At 57.5% G+C, this 23,161-nt stretch overlaps 1 protein-coding gene across 10 annotated transcripts in view; it reads right to left on the reverse strand.

Annotated features, from left to right (window-relative positions):
• The window catches only part of ALS2CL (ALS2 C-terminal like), a 25,110-nt gene continuing 1,949 nt past the window's right edge, over positions 1 to 23,161 (reverse strand). For 2 of the 10 annotated variants that reach the window (XM_005546920.5, XM_045384976.3), the window contains exons 2-26: positions 20,410 to 20,537; positions 19,161 to 19,359; positions 18,682 to 18,747; positions 18,045 to 18,210; positions 17,370 to 17,501; positions 16,579 to 16,698; positions 15,053 to 15,111; positions 14,849 to 14,915; positions 14,202 to 14,398; positions 13,129 to 13,194; positions 12,603 to 12,701; positions 12,350 to 12,511; positions 11,534 to 11,645; positions 10,316 to 10,393; positions 9,357 to 9,487; positions 7,950 to 8,123; positions 7,742 to 7,838; positions 7,345 to 7,502; positions 6,721 to 6,789; positions 5,656 to 5,829; positions 4,415 to 4,457; positions 2,923 to 2,984; positions 2,667 to 2,816; positions 2,267 to 2,363; positions 1 to 1,844 (exon numbers count right to left, since the gene is read on the reverse strand). In XM_005546920.5, coding sequence (XP_005546977.3) covers positions 1,764 to 1,844; positions 2,267 to 2,363; positions 2,667 to 2,816; positions 2,923 to 2,984; positions 4,415 to 4,457; positions 5,656 to 5,829; positions 6,721 to 6,789; positions 7,345 to 7,502; positions 7,742 to 7,838; positions 7,950 to 8,123; positions 9,357 to 9,487; positions 10,316 to 10,393; positions 11,534 to 11,645; positions 12,350 to 12,511; positions 12,603 to 12,701; positions 13,129 to 13,194; positions 14,202 to 14,398; positions 14,849 to 14,915; positions 15,053 to 15,111; positions 16,579 to 16,698; positions 17,370 to 17,501; positions 18,045 to 18,210; positions 18,682 to 18,747; positions 19,161 to 19,359; positions 20,410 to 20,512 — 2,862 coding nt within the window. In that variant the 5' untranslated portion in view covers positions 20,513 to 20,537 and the 3' untranslated portion in view covers positions 1 to 1,763. Of the gene's footprint in view, positions 1,845 to 2,266; positions 2,364 to 2,666; positions 2,817 to 2,922; positions 2,985 to 4,414; positions 4,905 to 5,655; positions 5,830 to 6,636; positions 6,790 to 7,344; positions 7,503 to 7,741; positions 7,839 to 7,949; positions 8,124 to 9,356; positions 9,488 to 10,315; positions 10,394 to 10,638; positions 10,908 to 10,970; positions 11,131 to 11,533; positions 11,646 to 12,349; positions 12,512 to 12,602; positions 12,702 to 13,128; positions 13,195 to 14,201; positions 14,399 to 14,848; positions 14,916 to 15,052; positions 15,112 to 16,578; positions 16,699 to 17,369; positions 17,502 to 18,044; positions 18,211 to 18,681; positions 18,748 to 19,160; positions 19,360 to 20,409; positions 20,538 to 23,161 lie in introns of those variants that run through there. The other 8 variants (XM_074031915.1, XR_012431075.1, XR_012431076.1 and 5 more) reach the window with 8 other exon arrangements.

A 23,161-nucleotide genomic window follows, 5' to 3' on the forward strand; every position in this document is an offset into this window, starting at 1 on the left:
CCCAGCTAATTATTTTATTTTTGTAGAGACAGGGTCTCACTATATTGCCCAGGCTGGTCTTGAACTCTCAGGTTCCAGCAATCTTCCTGCCTCAGCCGCCCAAAGTGAGCCACTGTGCCCAGCCAGAGGCTCCAGTTCCACCGGTGTTGGGTGAGGCCTAGTGAGAGGGTGGCCAGAGGGCCTTGTTGAATCTGAACTGCAGCAAGGGCTCGCAAATCTCAAAGGAGGCAGGGAAGTATGGTGGGGTTCCATCAGCATCCCATGAACTCAGGGCGGGCTGCATTTGAGGGCAGGGTCAGGCTGTCCTCACTTGTCAGGGGACAAGAGCTGGCTGATGCCGGTTGGAAAGGATAGAATCCTAGTGAGCTGCCGAGTCCCAGTAAGCATGAGTGCCTGTGCACCCTGCACGTCCTCGCTCTTCCGCAGTTCCATCCCCTTCCTGGGGGTGTCGCAGGCTCCTGGCAGAACCAGAGCCCGTGCCCTGCATTTGGGCTGGCACATTTAGTGGAATCAGCCAGAGAAAGGCTCTCCCTCCTTCCTGGGGAGGTGGTGGCAGAGGCACCAGGCTCTCTCTGCCCACTTCTGACATCATCTCTGGGATTCTGTGGGTGCCCTCTGCCCCAAGGCTACTGCTGGGGACTCAGGTGTGGCTGGACTTTCCAGAGCCTCCCTCAACCCTCCCCTCATAGGCTGAGGTCAGTACTTCATTTGGGGGAGCCACAACCAGAGCCAGGAGCCTGACTTGCTCAGGGCCTAGGGAGTGGGACCGGGAATGATCCAGCTTCTCCAGAGCTGCACCCTACACAAATCCACCCTCTCCCTGTGCTTTGCCCTGGACCCTTTCAGAACACATCACACTGCCTGTCATCATGCATATCCTGTTAGGGCAGAGGGAGACCCTGCATGTCACGCGGCACAAGTCCCTCAATGTGGGGAAGAGAAACTGAGGCCCAACAGGAATGAAGCTGCCCCAAGACCCAGCTGCTGCCTCTCTTGGTCCCACACTAGAACCGCTGTTTAAATAAAGTCCTCACCTCCCAAAGGTACCCCTGCTCCCCATCCACAGCAGGGTCTGAGGATTTATTGGTCAGGGCCCAGGCAGATGTCATGTGCCCCTGCTGTCCCCCCGCAGGCCCACAGAGGTCACAGGTGAATGATTCACAGGCCACTTGGGGCGTGCTGGCAGTGAGAGTTTGCCCACCCCCTGCCCCAGCTTGCTCCGGTGCCGCCGTTTATGTCATGGGTACACGGCCTGCAGTTCACGGACCTCCAGGCCCACCCTGTTGACTGCATACCCAGCGAGGCTTAGAGCCTGCCAGAGGTCAGGACAGCCCAGCAGACTGAAGTCAGTCTTCCGAAAGGACTCTGGAATTCAGCAAAATGGATAGAAGGTCCTTTACAGCGTACTCACTCCACCATTTACAGATGGCAGCACTGAGGCCCAGAGAGGCTCTGCAACTTGGGATAAAGGCTCAAGCTAAGAGAAGCCAGGGGCTCCTCACCCCTGCAGCACCATGCTGCAGATTTAGGGGTCATTGGAGATGGGCTAGTGGCCAAGGGAAAACCACCACGTCCAGGGCCACACCCATCACCCCTCACCCTCATCCCAGTCAGGGCAGCAGCAGCATCTTCCTGTGCAAAACAAAATACTCATCTCCTCCAAGAGCTACTTCCAAGGGCCTGTCCTGCCCTTTGCCTTGGGTAACGAGGGATGGGCCAGCAATGCCCTGCTCAGCTCTGCAGTCTGTCCAGGAAAGGCCAAGCTACCAGAGCTCCCTGGAGTGCCAGTGGCCAGGTAAGCGGTGCAGCCTCATGTCTTCTTTCTGGATGTGCTCATAACAGGACTGGCGGGAGAGAGGCAAGGCTGGGGCCAGCTGACCTGCCTGATCCCAACCACATGCACAGGATCTAGGGCCCAATAGCTATGTGCACCCACCTCCCAACCCAGAGGAGGCGTGTCTCCAACTCATTCCTCAGCCACGGTCTGCGAGGAAAATGGGGCCCTTCCTCTCCCACTGTACTTGGGAACGCAGCCTGGAGCAATCATGGCCGCAGGGTCCCCAGGGCTGGGATGCACTGTGGGACCCCTCCCTGGCTCCTTTAATAAGAGCAGGATCAGGGACACTGTGAGGACCCTTCCCAGAGTCGCACATGAGCTGTGAATTTGAGCTCCCTCCCACGATGGTGCCATGATGTCTGGGAAGGGAAAAGGGTCTGCCCCAGGGCCAGGGCATTTCCACCTCGGCCCACAGCCCCTGTGCCTCACCTCCAAGGCCGTGAGCAGGAAGTCATACAGGCCTCCTGTGTGGTTGGGGTCCATCATGTCACGGATCAGGTGGATCTCGGCTCCCAGGTGCTGAATTCTGGAGAATACCGTCCCACCAAGAGATCGAGGGAGACAAGAAGAGGGCTGTCATGGACAGGCAGCTGGGGAAGGAGCCCTGGCCAGGATGGCTGGACACCTGGGGCGTGGTTCTCACTCCGCCTCTAGCACCCCAGCACCCTGGCTGGGACCCTCCCTTTTCTGGGCCTTAGCTTCCCCATCTGTACTGAGAGAAGCTGCATCCATAAACAACCCTGGGGTTCAGAGGTGTCAGAGGATATCATGGTGGGGGTAGGACCCTGCCCCTGCCCTGCACCCCCAGTTCCCAGCCTGTCTGCTTCACCGGGCGCGCGACACCACATAGATGAGAAGCGGCAGCAGGTCGTCCATGGGCAGCTTGTACTCCCGGCCCAGCACCCGCGACACCGTGCCCTCAATTTCCCCGTATGTCCTCTCCAGCACCTCCAGCTTCTCCCGTGGGTCCACCGTGGTCCTGCAGCAGGGTAGCTGGCTCCAGGTCAAGGACCTTGGTTCAGTCCCAACCAGGAGCACCCCACACTCTGCCTCCAGATCCCCAAGCCACTACGGCTCACACTCACATGATCTTCTGCAGGCACTCGGTGGCTGACAGGAAACACTTGTCCCTGACCAGGGAGTACCTCTGCATGGTGGAGGGAGTGGGCTGGATGAGGCCATGGCCCCCCAGCTCTGACATCCCCTCCTTCCCAGGGCCGGGCCTGAGTCCCCTACCACCCTCCCCTTCACTGCCAGCTTTAGTGCAGCCCCACCCTGAGGCCTGAGTGACCCAGGCCAGATCACAGCTCCACTATGGGCTTCAGTTTGTGCAACCATAAAACCGGGGGGAATAGTCTCCAGGAGGTTGGGAGGATCCAAACGGAGAAGAAGATAATAATCATAACAGGCACTGGCCGCTGGGTGCCGCCCAGTTCTGAGTGCCTATGTTGATGGTTCTCAAACCCAAGGGCTTGGTGAAACATAGGCTCCTGGACCCACTCCCTGCGCTTCTGACTCGGTAGGTCTGAGGCAGGTCCAAGAATCTGCTTTCCTAACAGGTTCCCAGATGATCCTGATGCTGCCAGCCTGGCAGACAAATTTTGAAAACAGCTGCCTCATGTGCCCACTTCACCCTCACAACAATTTTGAGGTGGTTCTGGCCAAGTGCCGTGGCTCACGCCTGTAATCCCACCACTTTGGGAGGCCGAGGCGGGCGGATCACCTGAGGTCAGGAGTTTGAGACAAGCCTGGCCAACATGGTGAAATCCTGTCTCTACCAAAAATATAAAAATTAGCCAGGCGTGGTGGCACGTGTCTGTAATCCCAGCTACTCGGGGGGCTGAGGCAGGAGAATTACTTCCACCTGGGAAGCAGAGGTTGCAGTGAGCCGAGATTATGCCACTGCACTCCAGCCTGGATGACAGAGCAAGACTCCATCTCAAAAGATAAATAAATAAAGGCCAGGTGCTGTGGCTCACGCTTGTAATCCCAGCACTTTGGGAGGCCGAGGCAGGCAGATCACTTGAGGTCAGGAGTTTGAGACCAGCCTGGCCAACATGATGAAACCCTGTCTCTACTAAAAATATAAAAATTAGCTGGGCATGGTAGTGGGCACCTGGCGGACACCTATAATTCCAGCTACTCAGGAGGCTGAGGCAGGATAATCACTTAAACCCAGGAGGCGGAGGTTGCAGTGAGCCGAGATCACACCACTGCATTCTAACCTGGGCGACAAAGTGAGACTTTTTCTCGAAACATAAATAAAGTAATTAAGAATTTGGAAGTTGTTCTAGTGTTGGCTCCCTTTTACTGATGAGGCAACTGAGGCACAGTGCACGAGCCTCTTGCACACGGTCACACAGCCAGGTAAAAACCTATGTTTGAGCCCGGTGGTTATAAGCCAACAGCTTACCTCCACCACACTGGGAAGTCAGAATGACGGTGTCTCCTCCCAACCCACCCTGCCCCTCCCCAGCTCCTCTGCAGCCTCCGCCCAGCAATCATGAGGCAAAGGGCTCCTCAAAGCCTGCAGGACCTCTGGGGGCCCCCGGCTTGGGATTCTGGCCTCCCTCTCACCTGATTGCTCGTCAGCGTGAGGTCCTTGAGGGGCCACAGGTGCCTGAAATCGAAAAAGTGAGACAGGAAGCTTTGCCTGGACAAGGGGCAGAATGTGAGGTCAGAGGGCAAATTCCCTGTGCCACTGTGTCCCCCAGCAGAGCTGGGTCCTAGAAAGGGGAAGGTCAGTTCAGGTCATGGGAAGGATGGAAGGATTCCTGGAGAAGGCAGCACTCCAGAAGCTCCGGGGAGGTAAGGGTGGCCCAGGGGCTTGTATGAGCCAGGTCATGGTGACCAGCAGAGAGGGAGGGCTGAAGAGACTGCACTCCATCCAGGAGGCTCTGCCGAGCCAGCACAGGGCCGTGAGCAGGGGGATGCAGCCCTCACACGGCAGAGCTGGAGGCTGGTGTGGGGAAGCGACACTGAGGCGGTGAGGGAGGTGGGGCACGCTTGGGAAGCACTGGCAGCCAGGTCTCTAGGCTGGTGGCTGGTCAGATGCAGGACACAGTCACTAAGATAGAGGAAGAAACAGGGATTTGCAGGGTGGGTGGGAAGCACCATCCCTGTGTAACAAAGGAGACCTGGATGTGGGAGCAGAGAGAGTGCCCGTGCCCTCTAATGGGGACAGTGGGGTCACTTGTGGCATCAATGGATAGATGGGACACTGAAGAGAAAGGACATTTTGGAGACTGAGGGTGGAAGGGAGGCCCTGGGGTGTGGTAAACACCTCCCGACTTGCACCCAGAGCAGTCTTCGGTTTCCCCTGAGGGACCTCCTCTCCCCTACTCTCAGCCCAAGTGCTCAGAGCAGGTGATCTTGCCCCAGCCTCAGCAGTGGATATTCAGGCAGGCCTGGTCAATCACAGCTGGCATTCAGGGGTGGGCTCAAGACCCAAGCTGAGCCAGCAAGGGACCTCAGGGGCTCTGTGGAAGCTGTTGGAAGGCAATGCCAGCTCCTCTGTGGGGACTCTGGGAGTGGAGCTGGGAGGGTATAAACCTTGAGAGGTTGGTGCTTATGGTGTTTGTCACCACAAGGGGCAGCCTGAGAAGGACCAACAGAGAGAAATGGAAAGTGCTTCCCTCTGTCGTTCAGTTGAACACCTAGATCCAGCCACAGCTGAATGCATAAGCTTAGAACTTGGTGGGTACATGAACTTATCAACCCCAGCCCCACCTTTAGGTTGAAGACAATCTGAGTCGAGTCTGTGTCATCTGCTATGCCAGAGTCCTGGCTAACACGGCACAGGGGGAAGGAAGGCTTACTTCTGCACATCCAGGAACTCCAGCAGTTGGGTATCGGGAAAGAGGCTCAGGTTGGCGATGCCCTGGCTGTAGAAGCTGTCCTCCCGCTCATGAAGCAGCAGGTAGAGCGTGAAGAGCTCTGAGTAGAAGCTGGGCAGCATGAGGGGCAGCACCAATCCATGTACCTGGAGGTCTCTGATGGGGAGACCGGAACAGGTTGGGATGAGCAAGGTGGGGTCTAGGATTACTACTAGGAGTCACCTCTCAAAGAGCTCCTAGCTCCACAACAAACAGTGTCCCGGCCTCTAGCCTCCTCTCCAGCCTCCTCCTCCCCAGAAAACCTTTTCCAAGCCTGTTCTCAGCCATGATTTGCCCAATTCAATTCATAACTTCATTCCCTCCTTTGACTTTGACAACCAAGACGGCAGGTGGGACAGGAGTTTGATCCCCATTTGACTGAAAGAAAAACCAGGGCCCCAGATGGGCCAGCAACTTGCAGCCAAGCTCTCAGCAGCCATTCCAGGCTGATTCAGTTCCACCTCCTGGTTTGCTGTGCTAGGACTCCAGGCGGGGAGTTCTCCCTAATGTCTAACCCCATCTCCCCTCTCCTGCAATGCAGTGACAGGAAGGCCTCTCTGATCAGGAACATCTTCAGGTCTGGAACCTAAAGGCAAATTGTAAGGTTTGCTCCAGGGATAGGGGGAGACAGATTTAATGACCCACCTAACTCCTATATAACCTCAGACTCATCCCTACCAGCCCTTGGTTTCCCCATCTGTGTGCAGGGAGAAGAGGGTGCCTCGGGGAGCTACTCACCCTCTGCATGGGAAAGATGAGATTGGGATCATACATTTAGAATAAAGATGCATTCAGTGTATTGTAGCAGTGCCCCCTCCCTCTGGTTCCTCACAGAACAGAGGTCATGGGTCATTCTAATCCACAAACGATCAATGCAGAGTGCTTGGTCAATAGAGTGAATGCCCAGCACTTCCCCAGAAGCACCTCTTTCCCCAAGGGAGGTCCTAGGAGCAGACGCGTGAGGCCTCCCTGGACTCGGCAGGCCTCAAGGAGGCCTGGGCCAGTCACCTTGTCTCTGTGTCTTCATCTTCCTCCAGGGCCTGGCCCTTGCGCTGTAAGGCAACTCGAAGCAGACCCCTGTGAGCCAAGGAGAGAGAAATGGTGTGGCTGCCACCTCCCACAGAACTGGAGCTCCACTGCCAGTCAACAAAGGCAAGAGCAGGCAGCGTCTCAGAACTGTGGACACGGCCTGTAGGGTTCATCCTCTCAAACCACAGAAGTTAGAAGGTTGGAGCTCCAGGATGGTAGCCTGAGAAGCCTGGAACCCCGGCAGCAGAAGGAACTATAGCATCTAAGGCTTCTATTTGCAGTGTTTCATGGGGTCACAGCCCAGCCTGGGACTGCAGGTGTGTTCCGAGTCTAGGGTCAAGCTCAGCCTACAATGGGGTGAGAGTGCCCGGGGTCAGAGTCAGCCCAGGGCCTGGTTGGGACTTGGACTCTAGCTGAGGGCTGCAGCTAGGCCTTTGCTGCACCCTCTAACCCCTTTGCTCAGCAGCTCCAACTGACCAAGGGTCTGGTTTGTTGTTGAATCAGACACCTGGCATTCCTCCCAGATTCAAGGCAGAACTGATGCCTGGAAAGGGCGGACTGGTGTCACAGGGCAGTGGCTGTCCCATGTGCCACCGAGCTCACCTGTAGGCAGCCCAGAGTTCGCGGGCATGCTGCTTCACCTCCTCCTGGGCCAGCTCCTGCAGGTGCTTATTGGCCCCGACACCCGCATAGGTAGCCTGGAAGGTTAGCATCAGTGTCCGGAGCAGCTTTCCCAGAGGGTGCAGTGAGTTGCTCAGAGCCTGGGCCAGTGCGTAGACAATGGAGAGAGACTAAGTGCCAGGGTCTGGAGCACGGCATGCCCACACCAGCCTCCCGACACTTCTCCTATCTCATAGATGGGAACACCGAGGCCCTCTGAGGACAAGGGACCCACAGGCCTGTCCCCTTCAGTCAGCACCCTGCTATGAAAAATCGGAGCCCTTCCCCACCAGGGGCAGTGAGAATGTCACCCCCTTGGCCACCCTGGCAGGGTTCTCACCTTCCTGAGGTACGGCTGCAGGGCCTTGGGTTCCCGGTGCTGTAGCAGCTCCTCCAGGATGTCTTCCATACTGCCCACACTGTCCTCGGGGTGGGTCCTGGGCACCACACACAGCGTCCCTTACCCACACTTGCGCCCAGCTCCCTCCCCGCAGGAAGCCCTCCCCAGCCCACCCTGACCTGTGCATGTGCACGCAGCTCGGCCTCACCTCTCGCAGCACAGGTAATCCTGAGACCTGCGCAGCTCCCTGGAGCTCTGCACGTCGAAGCCCAGCAGGGCCTCCTGCAGGTCCCTGGGGCAGCCAGCACACACAAAGTCCCGGAAGGGCCTGTAGACTCCCTGCCAGCGGCTTTCCACAGGGAAGGCACCCACGCCCAGCTGCCTGTGATGGGGATGGAGGGTGGGTGATGGGGCAGGGAGAGATGGAGCTGAGGTAGGCAGGACTCTGCCCAGGCCCTTGGAGGGGTGGGGTACCAGCCTGGCCCAGGATCAAGCCCCAGGAAGGGTGGATGGATTGAACCATGCAGAGGGGGCTGACCTCCACAGCTGCAGGAGGAAGAGCAGCAGAGAAAGGGACAGAGAGAATCTACCCTGCGACCAGAAGAGACACAGAAGCATATGGAATCCTGGAAAGATGGAGACAGAAAGGTGCGCAGATCTGAAGGCCAAGCCAGAGAGTGGGTCTTGGCCCAAGAGAGACCAGCGCCCAAAGTCTGGGATTGCCCTCCAAGACATCCCTCTCTGCCCTCCCTTACAGCCAGCTCCTTCCCACCATGGCCAACAGGCTGGGGCCTGGCTGCATGTGTCTAATGGAGCCCTGCACTCCAGTGTCATGCTTGTAGGCTACACGCAGCCCACACCCACACCTGGGCTGGGGCCTGCCCCTAGGGACTGCTGTCCACTCTCAGCTCCTGCTGTCAGGGAGAAGCAGCATGCAGGGACAGCGGGCCAAGTAGTCAACTATACTCCCTCCCTACACCTGAAATGCTGCCTGGGACCACTTCTCATTAGAACTGCCACCCACACAGATTCCTTCCTCTGTGCAATACTGAGTCTTCCTCAATAGATGCAACAACAGCAACCGTTTTCCAAGAAGGAACTCTGTCCCTAGAGGAAAAGAAATCTATCCTCCTCTCAAATACTCCTTGATAATGCCTGTGATTCCACTTAGCGAGTTTCCTTCTTTACCTTGGCTGCCAGGAAACTCAGAGCCAGGCTTAATGATCAGTTGTAAATGCTGTAGGACATGTTTGCCTATCCCTTTCTTTTAAGGTTAACACATGCTCTTATTTTCTATATTTTTTTTCCTGTATGTTTGGTTTGTAAACCGTATTGTATTCTTTCGAGACAAAAAAAAAAAAAAAAAAAAAAAAGCAGTACCTAAGCAAAGCCTACAAATAATATTTTTCCTACAGTTTTGTGGTGTACAGCATTATATCCACACAGCCCCTGATTCCAAGTCTCTGACTGGAGTTGTACACCCTGCGGTCTCTGGACTCTCTAGAGTGCTAAGAGGGGGGTGCAAAAAGGCCCCTCTGATGAGATGTGAGTCCTTGGGGTAGAAACACAGACATATCCCCAGATAGGCCCAGAGCCACAGGGGCCAGGCACTCACCTCTTGCAGGTGCTGCTCGGGTCCGGTGGGAGGGCAGCTGTGTCCAGCACACCCTGTGTGTGCAGTCCTCTCCCTGCCCCACTGCCAAACGAGCCCTCCAAGGTGAAGCCATTGGGGAAGGTGACCTTGCCCTGGGAGTCAGGAGAAGGAGCAGGGATGTCTGTCTGCCCAGTTACCCTTCCAGTCAATCGTGACAGGCCGCATGCCTGTCCATCAGTGTCAGAGAGGCTAAAGACTGAGGAGCAGGCTTCCTGCCATCCATTCAAGCTGCCCCACACTGAGGGGTTCATAATCCTCTACGCCTGCCACAGCCCCCATACCAACAGCTGTGCCCACGTCTCAGGGGCTAGCTCGCCTCTGAGGTAGGAAGAGGAGAGGGATGGAGAAAGGATTCACAGGCAAGAGTGGGGAGACCACCACTGAGGGGCTGGGGTGGGAGTAAGCCCAGGGACAGGCAACGCCTGAGGAGGGAGGTGTCTCGCCGCATGGGGCTGTGCCATTCATAGCAACCCAATCTCCACCCCTTTGCTCCAGTCATTATGAAACCAAAACGACCCCTACATTTCCAAAGGCCCCAGCGGGGACACATTGCCCTCTCCTGGGTCAGCTCAGGGAGGCACACAATGAAGGCCAGTGCCTCCAGGGACAGCTGCTCCAGTCACTGGTGCTGGTGGAGGGCATGTATTCTGAACTAGGAGGGTACATGGGGACACAGCCAGTACCCTCTGGATAGCAGGCAAGGCCACTGGTCCCCTCTCACCTCACTCCAGAATCAATCGCAACTCTGTGGCAGGGTGCAGTCACTGTGCTCACACCTTGGCTCTCAGGGAGGTGTGACAGGCCTTCCCCTGCCTGCTCCCCCATCTGCCTGTACCCCCAGCCCTGAGTCCGAGTGGGGAGATTACAGACCCCAGCCAAGGCCTCAGCAGGGTGTGGAGCGGGGCCTCGGTGGTCCTCACCTTCCCCATGAGGGTCAGGTCCCTGGTGAAGGTGCCCTCATACAGGGAGTCATCTTCAGAGAGGAGGATGCCTGGACCCTTGGGAAGAGGAAGCCAGGGAGGGTAGAAACAGTGGGTGAGGAAGGGCCAGGAAACTCAGGGTGGAGACAGATGGCAAAAGAAGGGAGGTGTGCCCTGACACATGGGGAAAGGGGCCCTGAGCCTCATCATGCCCCACAGGACTGTACCTAATTAGGACTCTAGCCTTTGGCCTGCTGAGCACCAGCCCCATGGACCCCATCCGTGGATTTCCCCAAATGACACCCTCTACCCTGGTTCCTCACCCCAGTGGCTTCTTCAGGAAGCCCTTGGGAGCTCAAGAAATGTGGGGCTTTCTCTGAAACATTCCTGCTTCCCTGCTTGTCACTGGCCCTGGGAATGGCAGAGCTGACCAGGCTCCCTTGCCCCATGGGCTGCTAGGAAGCTCAGAGCCGAAAGGGATACAATTAGTATTCAGCTTATTTCCAAATCTATTTTGCGTACTTATTCTTCCCTTTTCTTCCTCTTTCCTTGAAGGCCTCCTTCAATCCTTTCGAGAATGAAGTAGAGCATAAACAAACCAACAGACAGTAATAACAAGAGCAGCCATCAGCCAGAGCCCCACATTCCCCAAGCACCTGGAAGGGTATGGGTGAGGCAAACGTGGGAGTCCCAGGCTCAGCGGCGAGGCTCAGCAGACCAGGGTGTGAGTGTCAGCTCTGCCACTCAGTGAAGGTGACATGGAGCAGGTCCTCTGATCCCTCTGAGCCTCTCATTTGTCATTCACTAGGGACACACTGGGGATAATAATGACATCAACCTGCAGGGCTCTTGGGAGGATCCCACAGGATCAGGGTGGGAGCTTAGCCCAGAGCCAGGTGTCAAGTTAGGACTCTATGAATGTCAGCTAATGCATCATCACGAGTAAGCACTCGATTCTTGCTAGTTCATTGAGTCTATGGTAAGTATTCTTAACCTGAGTTGCTGATGGGGAAACCAAGGTCATGCAGAGCAGGGACTGGCCAGGGCCAGGGGAGGGGGGTGGCAGAGCTGGCTTCCTGCCCAGGTTCTGGCTCCCTCCAGCACCCAGGAACACAGCCCCCTTTCCCATCCCTCCCTGAAAAGCCTCAGCTCAGCCTCAGGGCCCCCAGCGGGAGTGGGGTGCAAAGAGAGGGGTAGCCCAGGACACACTCTGCTCACCACCGTCTTGTCTGCCTGGAAGGTGCCCTGGTAGCAGACACCTGCCTGGGTGACCACGACCCCCGGGCCATGGCGCTGACCAGCCTGCCACATGCCGATGTAGCGCTCGCCTCTGCAGGGAGAGGAATGTGGCCAGAGTTGGATCAGACTCATTCCCATGCACCTCCTGGGCACTCTGCTGGCACGGGGCGGCAGGGAGTGCAGATAAGGGGCAGTGACATCACCTGAATCCACTCAACAGACACAAGGTCAGAGGGGTCAGGACCCCTAAGAGGAACAGAGGGTGGAGGAGGGAGGCAGGCAGCCTGGGAAGGGCATCTGGGAGGCTTCTCTGTGGAGGCGGCAGGAAGGACAGGTGGAATAGGAGTGTATGCAAAGCCATGGAGGCAGGAGCATGTGATGGATACGTGGGGACTTCAGTGGTCCAGAAAGGCTGGAGGGGTGCATAGGAGACACAGCTGGGGTGAGGTTAGAGAAGCAGGCAAGGCCGTGATTGCCAGGCCAAGGATCCAGGGCTTTATCACACAGCCCAGAGAGCCAGCAAGGGCTGCAGTTTTTAGACGTGACAGAGTAGGGGGTCAGAAATGCCTGTCCAACACCATGAGGAGGGGTGAGGGGCGGGGGTGACCCTGCAGTCAGCGTGACCAGGATTCCCTCAGCCTGAGCCTCCGTGGCAACCGAGGGACTGGAGGGGAAGTGAGGGGCTTAAGAGAGACACAGCGGAGGACAAACGGGAGCCTGTGTCCTGCAACAATCTGGTCTGTGAGGGCCCTGTCCATCCCTCCGCCCTGGGAGTGGGGGCTGCAGGGCGCTCACCTGTCACTATCCTCCTCGATGCCATAGCCGCTCCTCTGGCCCCTCTCCCAGTGGCCCGTGTACCTGAAGGGCTGGGGGGCCTGTGGACCACTCTCAAGGACCCCAAATCCGTGCCGCAGGCCCTCCTGGAAGTAGCCCTTGTACACCTCATCGGTGCTGTACCTGGGGAGGGCCATCAACAGCGAACTCTGCCTCATGGAGCTCGGCCCAGAGGATGGGCCCATCCCACGAGCCCCCAGCCAGGGTCACTTACTCACAGATGCCGTAGCCGCACATGCTGCCTTCTCGCCAGTGGCACTTGTAACAGTCGAACCTGTCCTCAGAGGCCTGCGGCAGCAGGCGGATGCCGAAGCTGACAGCATGGTTGTGGGGATGGGGATCAGCCCTGACCTGAGACGCCCATCACACCTACTCCATGCCACCCAGGAGCATCCCGGCCCCCAAGGAGCCTTCCGGACAATAGGGAGACTCTCAGAGGCCCTCAGTCTTCCTGTTCTTCAAAGGTCCCCTGTCAGGACCCTTCCCTTCAGCCTGTCCCCGGGCACCATAGAGCACCTTTTGGCCTGTACCACTCCCTCATGACCTTGAGCTCAGACCGGCCCCCTATTCAGGCCCTCGGTTCCCCTTTTGTACAGTGAGGCGGGCCGGACCAGATTGTCTCTAAGTTCCTGCTTGAGGTTTGGGAATTCAGGATGGGGCCGGGCTGGCGACCACAGCAGGGGAGGAAAGCACTCACCCCCCACCACAAGCCTCCCAGCAGCAGCCCCAGCCAGCCTTACCCATGCTCCAGGCCCTGGCAGAAATTCCCCACGTGATTCCGCCCATCCGGCCATTTCAGGGTTCCCCTGGAACACAGTGGAACCCATCCCTCAGCAACCTCAGCCACCTACTTTCTCAGACACCCTCCCTTTCTCTTCCCTTGGACTGGGCTCTCTGCACCAGCCCAGCCCTCTTGTCTGAGCTCCAAACATCCCCTGCAGAAAGCCCCTTTAGCCCTTTTCTACTCCTGGCCTAACTGTACCAGCAGCCTCATGGGGCACACTCACCACATCCCATAGGGAAAGCCCTGGAGACATCTAGGTTCCCTTTTTCCCTTGACCAACAGGAAGCTCAGAGCTAAGCATCAAGCTCAAGTTTAATGCTAGTCAGTGGGGTTTCCACCATCCTTCTCCCCATTTCTGTGTTTTTTCTGTCCCTCTGTTCATAAGTCGTCTCAAGCCCTTTCTGAAAGGAGGCAGGGTATTAGAAACTAGCAGAGGTGCTTGAGAGTGTAGCCTTGTGAGTCCCTTCTGCTCTCTGGGTCTGTTTTTCCAACTGTGGCATGGGGTGGGGCCACATGCTCTGTAAAGGCTTGCCTGTCTATGGGGTCACACAGACCTGTGATTGAGGCCGACTGACCCCATCATTTGCCCTGAGACCTTGGGCAGGTCATGCCTATCACTGGGCCTCAGTGTCTGTACCTATGAAATGGGTAAAAGCACTCCATACAGAGCGTCTTTATGAGGACCGACGGCGATAGAATGTGTGCAAGCCATTTCACCACCACCAGACAATCCGGTACGGATGTGAGAATTATTCTCCCACCCTCCTAAGAATGGAATGGCACCTGCAGGCTCTAAGGCCAGGGCATGGTTGCTGCCCGTTGTCCTCTAGTGTCACCATCAAGACTTTATTTGGCACAGACCGTCTCTGGGCCAGGCCTAGTCTGAGGCGACTTACGAGGCAGTCTGAGAATTGACTGTCCACAGAGAGTAACTGCTCCTGGTGCGTGTCCTGAGACAGGTTTGTGTGCTGCTCTCTGCCCCCGCCCCCACAGAGCCCCACCTTGCCACCCAGAGCTCCAGCCACTCACTTGCCGTGGGGCCGGGCCCTGCACCACTCGCCCTCATAGGTGGCCTGGCAAAGCCGGCCCTCTGCGCGGAAGGTATATTCTGCACAGCGGCAGGCAGGAGGCTGGGAGGGCTCCAGGCCAGCCCCCAGCACAGGGAAGTCCTTCTTCCCACGCAGGACCTGGCGAATGGCCTGGGTCACCTTCCACTGCCAGACTGCCTGGTGGGAGGGGGAACACGGGGAAGGGATCACTGCTGCTGGAGGCTTTCCCTCCAAGAAGCCTTCTGGGGTAGCTCCAGGTACCACCCCTCCACCCTCCACCCCCACTCCGTTTTGTCACCTGGGGGGCCCTTCAACTGCTCCCTGCTGCCCTCTGGGGCCCCCACCCAGCCTGAGATCCTCCTCTGCAGTTGCAGGGCCTGCCCAGAGGACAAACAAGACCTCAGGGTAGGGATCAACACAGGACCAAATTCTGTCTTTAGAAAGAAAAATACCCTGTTCTTTTTGGCATTCTAATGCCTGACCCCAATTTCCTCTCACCAGGTCCCCAGAGGCCTGCCAGACACTCGCCAGCACTCCTGTGGGGCCCTGCAGGGTTGCACACTTCTGCCCTCTTCCTACCCTGTCCTGTGACCCCACTCCCGCAGTTCGCAGCTCACCCACACTCACCTGGCCCTGGGAGTCCTTGGCACAAAAGGAGAACTGTTCTTCAGGCGTGAGGAGGTGAAATGTGCACCTAGACAGATGGAGGTGACGAGTAGGCCCCAGCTCTGTCCAGAAAGGTGGAGGGGCCCAAGCCAGAGTACCAGGGTGTGGGCAGGTGTCATGGGGGTAAAGGGAAGGTCTGGGGTGTCAGCCAAGGGGGTCGCTCACCCGTCCTGCTCAGGATCCACCCACACCAGCTTCAGATCAAAGGTGTGGACGTTGTGGCCCTGGAAGAGGACGGACACAGGCGTCATTTGGAGCCCAGGCCAGATGCTTACCTATCCTCTGGCCCAGGCTTGCCCCAAGCTCAACCCTGCATGGCCACCGAGGCTATTCTGCCCAGCACGTCCAGCACTGAGTCCCTCTCCCCCCTGGCTTGCTCCCCACCTCAGGGACAGCTGCTCCATGTCCCTTCCACCCCAGGGCTTGACCAGTAACTCAGAAACAGCCTCTAGCCCCCTGTGGCCACCAGAGTGGTCTGGAAATGAAGCTGGGAACTGGTCAACCCCTGCTGGAAACCTCTCTATGGCTCCTACTACCTGGGGGTTGAGACACTGCTGAGCCTAACATTTGAGACCTCACAGACCACCACGCCGTCACGGCCACTCCGCAATCACACCTTCACGAGCTTGCCCCGACCTCTCCTCACTGTGAACCTTTGCTCCTGCTGTTCCTTCTACCTGGAATGCCATCCTGATCTGAGAGCCAGAAAAAAAGCCCCTTCCTATGGGAAGATTTTGTGTAGCAACTTCCTGCCCGGCCCAGTCAGGCCAATCACTGCTCCATACCAGGACAGGGACGAGGTGGGAAGCCCAGGCCTGAGGGGTGAGGAGGAGCTTGCCAGCCGCAGGCCATGGACAAGAGATGGCCCACCAGACACAACAGCATGTTCAAAGGTCCAGCGGTCGGAGAGGGCTAGCACAGGGAAGGGACAGTAGCTCATCAGTGTACTGGAGCAGAGTGTGAAGTTGGGAGTGGAGGGGAATTCAAACTAAATCAGAACCAACCCCAAAATCAGGCTTCAGGGGACACAGGTCTAAGCTGGGCAGCAGCTTCCTGCCGGGCCCCCGCCACCTGTCTGCAAGTGGGCTCCAGGCCAACCTTCTAAGGGGCAGAGAAGACAGTGCTGTGGACCTCACCAGGACAACATGATTTCAGGGGGATGAGCCAGAGTTGGTGACTGGCCGTGTAACAATTCCCAGCCCCAGGCCTGGCTCCTTCCTGACTTCCACAATGCTGAAAGCCCAGGCACTGCTCCTGTGGGGTACTTTTCTCTAGAAGCCTTCTCATCCAGCCCTCCTTAGTCACCCCTCAGTCACCCATGACTTCCTGTCTGGGGTTCCTCTCTTATTTGAGTACAATGGGAACTAAGAGTTTTCTGGTGTCTACTGTAGAACAAACTCACTAATAATGACCCCCACATTCCAGATGGGAAAACGAAGGTGAAGACATGTAACCAAGGACACCAGATGGGAAGGGTTGAAGCCGGGACAAACCTTGGACCATTCAGCCCATGCTCCTCTGGGGACAGCTCCAGTGGACTGCCCCTCCCCAACACAATGCCTTTCTGTCCCTGACTATCCCTCCAAGCCCACGTTCTCAGTCCCAGTAGCGTGCCCCTCTCCTGCTCCTTTTCCCACCAGACCCCAGAACCCTACTGTGGCCCTAAGACCTCGGGTCAGCCCCACCCCAACCTGCAGCAGGACGAGGGCATCATCAAAGAGCAGCACACGCTCAGCCCGCAGCGGTGCGACCGTCACGGGTACGTCCTGGCTGTCCTGAAGGAGTCTGTGAGCAGGGGTGCAGAGCACATCCTGGTGGGGCAAAGAGGACAGTACAAGGCTTAGGCACCTCTTCCTGCAAACTGGCAGCCACTCTGCCACCTCCCCCTGTACCCCAGGCACCCCCGACAGACCCCCTCCAGGAGACCTGGAGTGATGGACAGAAATGCACTGGGTCAGTGATGGACAGAAATGCACTGATTATACATTCCTGGCTCTCATGAAGCTTCAGTGTCCCCCTCCCACACCTCTGTGCCATGGCCCCAGCCATTCCCCTATCAGTCCTCTCCCAGTACTCGGCCACCCCTGCCTCCCTTCCGCAATTCTCATTCCTCCACCTAGTCTCCTAATTCTCCACACCAGGTCCAAGTCTCAGGGCCCAGGGGACTCTCCTCCCTGCAGGGGCAATTCATGCTGTGGTGGGCAGCGACGCAAGGGTGTGATCGGTGACATCCCCAGGCGAGAGGCAATCTGCTGATTGCCTCTTCCCTAGGCCAGGTCAGGGCCTGGCCCAGGACATGCTCAGCAGACAGATAAGAATGGCTGGACAGAGGGACCTTACGGCCTCCTGCTTCAGCCATCACTCCCCCTTCCATATGGGGAAACTGAGACCCGGAGAATACAGCAAGCAGCTCAAGGCCCCCAACAGCTCCATGCCCAAAAAGGACCCCCCTCCCTAACTGCCCCTCAGGCCCCCAACTCACCCTCGGCCGGCCTCTCAGGGTGTGCCAGAGAGCCTGTGTGGCTGCAGCCTGGTCCAACGCCTGCTTCATGAAGGACTGCAGGTTCCCAAAGAGGGTGACTGCGTTCACCACCAGCTCCTGGGTTGGGTGATGCTGAAGGGGGACAGGGCAGCCAGTGAGCGGGGAGCTTATTGGAATCTTCCCTAGCCCAGTCCTGGTCCCGGCTGGTTGAGAGGCCTGAATCTAGGCCAGACTTTGCCTTTTTCTCCCTGACAGCTCCTCTTCTGCTGGTGGGGCAGTGGGTAGAATACGAAGGTGCTTCCCCAGCTCAGCCCTGGGCCCACGTGTCCTCACTCCCAGGACATGATTCTACCCCTGCTCTCTGGGTCTCTGCTGGCTCTACCAGGGCAGGGCCACGTGCCTCAGACACCGCAGGGAAGGGCAGTGCTGTCACCCACTAAGATTCCCTCGGGCAGAACCATGTCTTCGGACCCCCTCCTCAGGGCTGGACCATGTCCCCCATGTCCCCTGGAAACCCCAGGACAGGACTGTAACCCCCTCAACTCTCTCCCATCCCCCAGCATGGCTGAGTCCTTCTTGTACTAGGGTTCCTGAGTACAGGCTGAGTCCCCTGAGTCTGGGCTCTATCCCTCCCTTCCCTCGGCTTCCCCACATGCTGCTGCCCTTGGTACCTACCTCCCCAATGGTGTCCCCGAGGCTCAGCAGGAGGAGCACGTACTGTTGCACGTGATGGGTGAGTGGCTGGTGGAGGGCCTGGCCCAGCGACGCACCCACCGAGCCCTCTGAGCTCACACCTGACAACAGCTGCCGCAGCGCCTTCCGCTGGCCCCGCCAATACTCGCTGTGTGTAGAGAGGGCCACACACCACCTTCACCCCTTCCTCCATTCCTGCATCCACACCACCACCTCCCTGCCCCAGCTAATCCCCCCAGACCCCAAGGCCAGCCCCAGGCTCAAAAACCTCTACCCTGTCAGATGAACACAGTACCCGAGTTACCCTCACAGGTTTAGGAGCAATATCTCAGAGTATGAAGGGATTGCTGATCACAACCATCCACCCTGAAGGGACACCCCTCCTTCCCCACCCCAAGGCCAGCCCAGCCGGAGTGGGTCTGGATTCTGTTCCTGGCCTCACTGGGCCTTCCCTCTTTCTCTTCCAGTGTGGATCTGTGCAGACTTGTAGAGCCAGGAGTCCTCCAGGATGAGTCGTGGACTGTGACACCCACTGCTCTGGGGAGGGGGCTTCCCTGACCCCACGCTCACTCAGGCACTCCCGCCCCATCAGGGGCCACTGCACCAGCCCTGTGCTCACCTTCTCCTCTTTGCTGCCTTCTGGAAGGCCTGCACCACCATGCAGCTTGTGTAGGATTCGATGTACCTGCAGGCAGCACAGGGAACACCCTGCAAACCCAGTCCTCAGCCCCAGACCTAAGCCCCTGGTCCCTGGGATCCCCAGATCCCACCCACTAATCAGTTGCAGCCCTGAGGGCCCAGACAGTGGCCTGGCTCTGGGCACTGGAGACCTTGACTCCTGGGCCAACAAGACAATTCTAACATACAGTCTCTCTTCCCTGGGAGGCCCCAAGCCTCAGGTCTGGAGTGTCTGAGCCTGCTGTCAGGTGAACACCCAAGCCCAGGTGAGGCTGACCCCAGGTGAGCACCAACAACGGACCGAGCCCAAACCTTTGCCTGAACCCTGATCCATGTGAGCCCCACCCCCAGGTGAACCTTAATGCCAGGTGGCACTCTGACACCAGGGCTGAGCCCCAGCCCCACCTCCAGTGGTCTTACTCTATGTGGGCCTGCAGTACACGGTCAGCATCTCGCAGCAGCAGCAGGGACTCCAGACCGGTGGAGTCGGGGTGGCGCAGCCTCTCCTGCAGTGAGTGCAGACTTTCCTCCGTCACCTCCCAGAGTTGCTGGGAGCTCTTGTGCAGCTGTTGCAAGAGCCGCAGGCACTCTCTGCCCCAGGGATCTGAGGGCTCTGGAGCTGGGGCAGGAGCACAGGCACACTGTGAGTGGAGGACGTGGGCTCTATCTCCCGGGGAACATGCAGAAGCCCCAGGTGTTCACATGAGGGCCACCAGCCCCGGCCAGCCCTGGAGCTGTGGCCGGGTCTGCATCCCTGGGATCCACAGGACAGAATTGGTGAAGCCTAAAGCTGAGCAGGGGAAGGGCAGGCTGGAGCAGTGGGCAGCACCCTCGAGGAGGAAATAGGGGTGCATACCCACCTCCTCACTCAACAGGGACACCGCTGACCTGACATCCTCAGGGAACTAAGTACATACACAAATTCCTCCCCAGCTCTGGGATTCCTCATCCTGGACTCCTCAGATCCAGAATGTGGAGTCCACAGGGTCACACAGTCCTCTGCCATTTCACAGATGCACAGAGGCACCTGACCAAGGCCTCACAAGTGAGACCTAAGCTGGAAGTAAAACCTAGGCATTCTGGGTTCCAGTCAGTCTTGTTCCCCTCCCAGCACCACCAGGTGCCCTAGGTGGGAGCAAGGAAAATTCAAGCAAACGGCAGTCTCCAGTCTTTTACCCTGGGAGAGGAGGAATTCCATCTCTTTGCACAGCCTGGTCTGGGCTACAGGTAGGTTCATGGCCTGGCCCCTCAGGGTTCCTTTAAGAAAGGAGCAGTCTGACCTGGTGCAGTGGTTCATGCCTATAATCCCAGCACTTTGAAAGGCTGAAGCGGGCAGATCACTTGAGGTCAGGAGTTCGAGACCAGCCTGGCCAATATGGTAAAACCCCCGTCTCTACTAAAAATATGAAAATTAGCCAGGTATGGTGGCAGACATCTGTAATCCTAGCTACTCAGAAGGCTGAGGCACAAGAATCGCTTGAACCTGGGAGGCAGAGGTTGCAGTGAGCCGAGATCGCACCACCTCCACCAGAAGATGCTGATACCAGGTGTCACCACTCCTATTTGAGGTTGAGAAAGCTGTGGCTCAGCGAGTCCAACAAGGTAGGACTCTTGTCCCTGGGATCATTCCTCAGTGCCCTTCCCTCCCCACTACAGAGCCTAGACTCACCGGCTGGGAGGAGGGGCTGGAGGACATAGCTGTTGACACGGGCGAGGGTGGCTGAGAAGACCTCCTCCAGCCTCAGCAGGGCTGCCTCCTCAGGGTTGCACATGGCCGGGTGTCAGACTCAGGGCCTCCTGTGTAGGGCACAGGTTACAGCTAGATAGCACGGGCAGGAGCAAGGCCAGTGCCCATCCTCTCAGGCAGGGTGCCCAGAAGCAAGGTCCATGACCACCCATATCAGAACTCAGCAGTGAGCCCATATCACCACAAAGGGGAGCTCCCAGACTGGCCACTGACCCCTGCCTTGCTCCCTGCCTGGGCCCAGCTGATGAAAGATGAGGGGTCCGTAAAGGAGAGACAGAGCTCAGAGCTGCCAAGGGAAGCAACCCTTTCTTCCCCAAAGGGTAGATGTTCTTTAAGCCCAGTTTGGCCTGCTCCTTCCTCTGCTCAAATACCCACCATGGATCCCAAGTGCCCAGGGTAGTGTTAGTGGTGCCCTGGTCTTGGCCCCTTTCCATCAAGTCTCCCCTCAGGGATTCTGCAGTCTCTATAAACAGGGCCAGGCTGTCAGAGGAGCCCAGCCTTGTCCTCTAGCCCGTGGTTCAGGACTCCTTGTCACCCAACAGGGCTGTGTACGCAAGGAGAGTTTTGGAGGTATGGGGGAGTCTGGAGGCCTCCTGCTAGAGCCACAAAGGATGGTCAAGAAATGAAAAGGAAGGGAGGACCCAGCAGGCAAGTGGGGGAACCCTGAGAGTAAAGGCTCATGGGTGTGAGGGACCAGACTCTGAGGGTGGCCCACCAAGCAGCACCCCAAAGGACCACAGCTTCGCTGTGCCTCAGTCGCCCATGGACAGCCATGGAAGACTTTAGAGCAAGGTAATGATGGGATCCAAAGTAACATTTGGGGGAATAAACATATGACAGTTGCAGAGGAGATGGTGCCAGGCAGTGAGAGAGAGTTCAATGTGGATAGGAGCCTGGACCCTCCATGGTCCCCCAACCAGACAGAGGGATCACTGATCACAACCATCCACCCTGAAGGGGTGCCTGCTGGATGGATGGGGGCCCTTGGGGTGGGCAGGTGGGCTTGAGCCTTGAGATTTTCTGCCCTGGAGTGAGAGGGACCTTCCAGTTAGGCAGGAATCACCTGGGAATGTGGTGTCCTGCCTAAAAGAAGGGGCGAAGAGAGGCCTGGGCTCAAACCCACCCCCACAGCCAGGCTATAGCCTCTACTCCACAAAGCCCTCCCCCACCAGACCCTGGTACCCTCACTTGGCAAAGTTCATCTGCCCAAATGACCTGATCAGGTATCTGGGGCGGAGAGTTACAGGGTCTTTTAGCCCAAGCCCCACAGCCTGTCTCTCTCCTTGTCTCTGACATGCTGGGCTTTGGAGTTAGCCAATCTGTGTGGGGCAGGGGACATAATCAGGGCAGTCAATGATGGGCAGGTGGCACAGGCAGACCTAAAAGGGTGAATGGGAAGGGGTCTCAGCCCTCCCCTCGCCAGCCCGCCCCGAGAGTGCCATGGGGGCATCCCAGGCCCCTGGCAGAGCCTACAACTCCCAGTGAATTGGCTCTGGAATGGAGTGGGGCGGGTCCCTCAGAGCTCTGGCCAAGGGCCCAGGCCAGGCATTCCTGCCCCACCTTTCCTGCTACTGCTGCTTCGGAGGGTGAGGCTGCAGAGGGAGAGGCAGGAAGTGGAAGCCACCAGACACCCAGCTGCAACTTCTGTGCTGCAGCTTCTTCTCCCTCTGTGGGCCCCTGAGGCAGACCCAGGCCCCCAGGACACAGGGGGCTCCAGGTCAGTTCAGGCAGACCATGAAAGCCCAACCAAGGGAACAGGGGTGCAGCCAGGCCCACCTAACTCTCACCCATGTCTCCCGAAAGTGCTGGAATGGAAAGGCCCTTTGGGCATGACTTTTCCACTCTTAGCTGGCAGTCAGCTGGGGTCTAAGCTAAGAGGTGAGGATATCCAAGGCTGGTTGGGGAGGTGGAAGAAAGGGTGAGGCTAGGATGGGAGATGCAGACCAGGAACCAGATCAGTGCAAGTTGAAAAGATACTGCAGTAAATAACTCGCTGTTAGGAAGACTTGAACACCAACATCCCTACACTCTCTGGGAGGCCAGCACCACGACCCCAGCTGACACCATACCTTGGCAAGGAGCTCTCTGACCCTGGAGACAGCCCCTCCTCCTCAGGCTTCCTGTCCCTTGTCCCCACTGCTCAGTCTCAGCTGCTCCCCCAGGAGCAGCCCTCACCTGGCTGCTCAGCCCTGGTCATGCCTCAACTTATCCACAGCCTTACTCCTCTCCGTACGTCAGCCACCCCTCTATGAAATGGGAGTTCAACAAGATCACAGCATTTTTTTCTTATTATTTGTATTTCTTTCTATTTTGTCTTGTTTTGTTTTTTTAGAGATGGGATCTCACTATGTTGACCAGGCTGGTCTTGAACTCCTGGCCTCAAGTGATCATCCCATCTTGGCCTCCCAAAGCTCTGGGATTACAGGCGTGAGCCACTGCACCCAGCCAAAGCAGATCACAGCTTTTCAAACTACTTAAGTCTCCCCTCAAAAGGACAAACAGGTGGAAGGGGGCTTCTCTGGGTGTGGGGATCTGGTCCTTAGACTCCGCACCCCACAAAGCAGCCTACGACTACTGGGGTGAGTCCTCCAGACTCAAGTTGGCAACTGTTAATCTGGGAGTCTTCCACATCTGTGGCCCCAAAGGGATCTCTAACCCTGGGAAACTGAGTCAC

Source organism: Macaca fascicularis, chromosome 2, assembly GCF_037993035.2.
Source record: "Macaca fascicularis isolate 582-1 chromosome 2, T2T-MFA8v1.1".
In the NCBI taxonomy this organism is placed as follows: domain Eukaryota; kingdom Metazoa; phylum Chordata; class Mammalia; order Primates; family Cercopithecidae; genus Macaca; species Macaca fascicularis.